The sequence below is a fragment of the Rhinopithecus bieti genome, unplaced genomic scaffold, assembly GCF_001698545.2.
Source record: "Rhinopithecus bieti isolate Rb0 unplaced genomic scaffold, ASM169854v2 scaffold_17001, whole genome shotgun sequence".
Classification (NCBI taxonomy): Eukaryota; Metazoa; Chordata; class Mammalia; order Primates; family Cercopithecidae; genus Rhinopithecus; species Rhinopithecus bieti.
The window spans coordinates 109,941-114,791 of NW_016808662.1; the positions used below are offsets into that span (position 1 = coordinate 109,941).

The 4,851-nt window shown below is 42.2% G+C and overlaps 1 protein-coding gene across 3 annotated transcripts in view; it reads right to left on the bottom strand.

Moving 5' to 3' along the window:
• TMEM196 (transmembrane protein 196) overlaps positions 1-3,208 on the bottom strand; it is a 57,493-nt gene extending 54,285 nt beyond the window's left edge. The window contains exon 1 of one of the 3 annotated variants that reach the window (XM_017886946.1): positions 2,326-3,208. In XM_017886946.1, the coding sequence (XP_017742435.1) occupies positions 2,326-2,472 (147 nt within the window). In that variant the 5' untranslated portion in view covers positions 2,473-3,208. Of the gene's footprint in view, positions 1-2,307 lie in introns of all 3 variants that reach the window. The other 2 variants (XM_017886945.1, XM_017886947.1) reach the window with 2 other exon arrangements.
• Positions 3,209-4,851: the final 1,643 nt, after the last annotated feature.

Below are 4,851 nucleotides of genomic sequence, written 5' to 3' on the forward strand. Positions count from 1 at the left end.
TTTTTTTTTTTTTTTTTTTTGGATTTCCGTGTTCGGGGCCGAATAATCAGAATGCAGCAGTTGCTTAAAGCCTTAGTGCACTTGTCCTAGATAAAAAGCTTACAATTTTAGGGTCTCTCTGTATAAAAATAATCCTTTTATAGTGCAGCTTTTATTTCTACTGCCTTTTAGATTTAATTCAGAAACCTATAGTAATGATATTAATGTGTTGAAAGGAGTTTTACAGCAGTAATCAAAATGTAGTTTGATTGTAGACTATGTGTATTGTGACAGGTTAATTATTGTAAAATCTTATTTGGCATTCATAAATAATCCAGATTTTTAATTCATAGTTTAGCAAAGAGATGAATAATTTTCTGTATAGCTTTCTTCTGCATTTCCTTAGTATCACTTTGGGAAGGGGAAGTAAGAATGGGTGTTATTATTATTACTCGAAATATGAGGAAGTGAATCTGTTGCCTCCAAATGGTACACAGTCTCCTACAGTCTGGCCCCAATCATTTTTTCTATCCTTATCTTCCTCTTACACACCTAAGCCCCAGAAAAAATAGAAGAGCCTACTCTTCCTGGACCACAACTCAACCTGTCTCAGCTTTTTGCCTTCATCTATGCTGCCTGAAAGACTGTCTTTTCTCACGCCCTCCACTGCCAGTCTGTGCATTCAGTATTATCTGCTCATATTTACTCAGTGCTTACTACATTCCATTAGTTTACTAAGAACATTACAGTCAGCCCTTCGTATTCCCAGGTCCTGCATCCATGAATACAAACCAACCTCTGATTGAAAATATTTGGAAAAAATAAATACAACAATAACAATAATACAAAGGAAATACAATATAGCAACTATTTACATAGCATTTACATTGTTTTAGGTATTGTAAGTAATCTAGAGATGATGTAAGGTATATTGGAAGATGTGCCTAGGTTATATGCAAATACTGCACTATTTTACATAAAGGACATCAGCATCCTCAGGTTTTGGTAACCAACAGAGCTCTGGAAGCAATCCCCTATGAATAGGGAGGGCCAACTGTATTTAATTTGTTCCTTTTAACGACCCCATTTTATAGATAAGGAAACTTTGGCTAGTTACCCAGCTAAGTAAGTGGTAGATCTCGGATTTGCAACCAGGTAGTATGGCTTCAGATCTTACACTGTGAAGCATTAGTTAACACTGCAGTACATCGATTCTAAGTCCTGATAAACTTCCAAGATCAAGAATAAAATAATACTTCTTTTGTGGATATTTCATTGACCACCCCAATCTTTCTCCCCCTTTTTTGCCTCTGTATCTCTCTGAAGTCACACTCTAATTTCTCATTGCTGGCAAAGTTACTGATGTACCATTTTGTTTCCTCCACTATGGAGTAGTTTTTTAAGACAGTTCTCTGATTCATCTTTATAGTCTCGGTAGTAAATATGAAAGCCATGTTGCTTGAAGGAAGGAAAAAAACTGGTTTTCACGATTAGATTCACATTAGGAATGGTGCTGAGTTATTTTATTGATTATTGGTGGAAGAAATGGGTTTCTAAGGCTTCCTTGGAGATTCAGCCTAATAAAAAAGAAGCTTGTTGAATCCGACATCTGACCTAGAGATAACTATGACAGTTTCTTTGAGCACTTTGGTACTCTGTAAGCAGAATTATTCTCCAATTAGAATGTTGTTACACATCTTACCAGTTGTTTTTCTAACTTACTGTCTAGAACTTACAAAAGAGTTTTCAGAGATGAAATATCAGAAATGTAGCACAGGAAAATTAAGAGCAATGTTTTCTGGAATGAAATGCACCCACAAACTTCCTTTCACACTCACACCACATTTCTCTTTTTGTTATTGGTATTGCCTTTGGTGTACCTTGGGCGTTATTGCCCAGTGATAAATGCATAACTATCTCTGCTTGTTCCTTGATACGGAAAAATGATGGAACACTCTTATTTTGATTTTCCTTGTAGAAGGAAGAATAGATTAAGTGAGCCTGCCCTTGACAGGTGTGACACCCCCCTTCCCCCCGCCTCCCGAACAGCACCACTGGGCAGAGCAGCCCTTTGCAGAATCAGCCAGTGGAAACTAACCCCCCACCCCCACCTTTAAACAAAGCCATTTAATTTGGTCTTAAGCCCAAGTAAGGAAAAAAATAAATAAAAATGAATAAAGGACAATGCAAAGAAGCATAGCCTGTCAGCATGAACCTACATGCAAGCCAGAGATTTACGATTTTGTTTCCCAGGGAGGGAGTGACTAATGCGCGCACCCTGACCATCACCGTAAGGAGGTAAAGAGAGAGTGAAATGGCTCAACGTACACACACCCCGCTCCATACCGGGGACGAGTCTCCGAGTTGCGGCTTGTGCTCTCGGAGGGCCAGGCTGAAGCTGACTGCCCCCACGGCCACACTGGACACCCCCAGCCCTATCTCCAGCACGGAAAGCACCAAGAGGCTCCCGATAATCTGACCGCTGGTGCACATCCTTCCTCGGTCATCTTCCTTCCAGATCAGGGAGGGAAACCAACCATCTATCTTTTTTTCTTCCACTATCCGCCTTACCCCTCCACCCCCTACCAGATCCCAAAACTTTTCTTCAAGAGCGAAGCATTATCCACAAGGGCTGGATTTCCAGAAACGAAGACCTTCCCTGGCTGAACCAGAGGCAAAGGAGCTGCTCCACCCCCTGGCACGTTCAGATAGGGATCGTAGAAGGATCTTCCTGGGTTCGGTTCGGTGGTGCGAAGATTGCACACCAGTACCAGGGCTTTTAAGGAGCCGGAAACCTGGAGTAGCCCAGGGAGCTCGGAGCCCTGCTCCCCAGGCGCTGTCCAGAGTTCTGTCGCGTCCCAAACCTCCGCAGGGAAACCCGCCCCCTCCTCAGCCTACCAGACCCTTTCACACGGTCCCTTCTGTTTCACTGCCGAGGAGAGGAGCTTTGCTTCCCGGAGACCCAAAGGGAACTGCTCTGAGCTTCTCTCTCCCTCTCCCTTTCGTCTCCTCGCCTTTGTTTTCGTGGCAATGCAAAGTGCTTCTGCAAGTCTCTGGGTCCCCAGGCAGAGCGGGCGGATGATATTCAGCACCACACTCCTTGCAGTTGCTATGTCACCAGAAAAAGCGACCTTGTCTGATGGCCTCTTTCCGTCTGGGTTTCTTCTCCCTCGTCGTCGTCTTCTTCCTCCCCCTCTCTCTCGAGCTGATTCTCTCTCATTGCTATGACCTCATTGGGATTTAGGAGGTTGACGGAGGAGGAAAAAGCCTGATGTATTTGTAGATCCAGGACCAATACTCTTGGCTGGCCTTTGATCTGCCCCGCCCCCGGACCGCAGCAACAGGAATCCAGGCGACCCCTACCTCCGCTTCTCCCCGTGGCTCCTTTCTGGGCTTCTATCCAGCGGAGAGGGGAGGCGATGCCTACGTCAACGCAGGCTCATTCTGAGAAAAACTTTCTTTGGCTTGTACGCGGGGTAGGGGGAGCAGTGAGCAAAGAAAGACGGAGAGGGGTGGAAAAAGCCAGATTCCTAATGTCACTAGGACTCTCAAGGCCCCTCACCAAGGAACTCCCCTGTCTAGGAGAGCTAGATTCAAGCCTGCTTACAAGGAATATCTACTCCCGGCTATTATAGCCTGTCGCCTGCCGTGTCGGAGGGCGAAGAAGCAGTTGACTGGGGCCACACCTCCAGGGTGATTTTGTTCCTTTCCAGCTGCAGACCCTTGCTTTCCTCTAGGAGCATGACCACACATTCTGGGATGCATAGCTAGATCCAACTGAGCTGGGATCATATATTCTCATCCAAATTCAAGAGACGTGTATGCATTAGAACAGGCATTATTAAAACAAAAACAAAAACAACAAAACAAACCACATCTGGCTTAATGCACAGCTATTTTTGACGGTCTGTTTTCGTAAGAATCTTTAGGGCAGAGGCCAGTCCAGCTTGGCCTGGGGTATTTTTGCATTGTCTTTTGATGCCTGTGAGAGTCTAGATGTCTAGGGATCGCTGTATTTAGACCCCATTTTCATTACTCTACTTTTATGAAAAATCTCAAGGTATTCTATCAAGGAAATCTAAGAAGTGGGATAAAGAGAGGGTTCTGGGTGTGGGTCATCTTTCTCAAAAACTGGGTTCTCCAGTTGCAGATGGACTGAAGGAAAATAGAACAAAGGAAGATGAGGTTAGGGTACATTAACACGAGACTAGGACATCTTGACTTCTATACACGTGCAGATAGATCAGTGCGGTGCAGGCGCCTCTGTGGTTAGAGGCTTCTTAAAGCTCCCATGATGATAACATAAAAGCTCGGTGACCTATAGCATAAGTTCTGTAACATAAATGCCAGTTTTAGTTTTCTTAAATTTGATTAAGGGCTTCTTTTAGAGTTGAAACTCAATTCTACACTAGAACTTTTTTCATATGTTTATATTCTATAATTTAAAATTTAGGTCCTCTTCTCTTAAAATAAAACAAATGCAAGGAAGAAGAGTTACAATTTATTAGGCCTTAAAGAGCTTCAGTTACTGTGATACTTGGAGTACAAATAAACATTAGTACTGAATGATAATTAGTGGATTCATTTCTATATTTTAAATCCTCAAAGATATGCTGACATGCCTCATTAGTGTATGGTTGTAATGATGTAAAGTTTATTTAAATATTACATTTGTTTAAATTTAAAATGATGTAAATTATCGAATTGACATACATAAATAATACAGCATATATGGTGTTGAATTTTTGCTTGGTCTTTAGTCACTTCTTTAGGAAAAAAACACTTCTATGTTAGGAAGAGAACAACAAATTGTAATATTAAAATGAATTGATTAATGGAGACATTTAGGAAGGTAAATAAACTTTTGTAGAG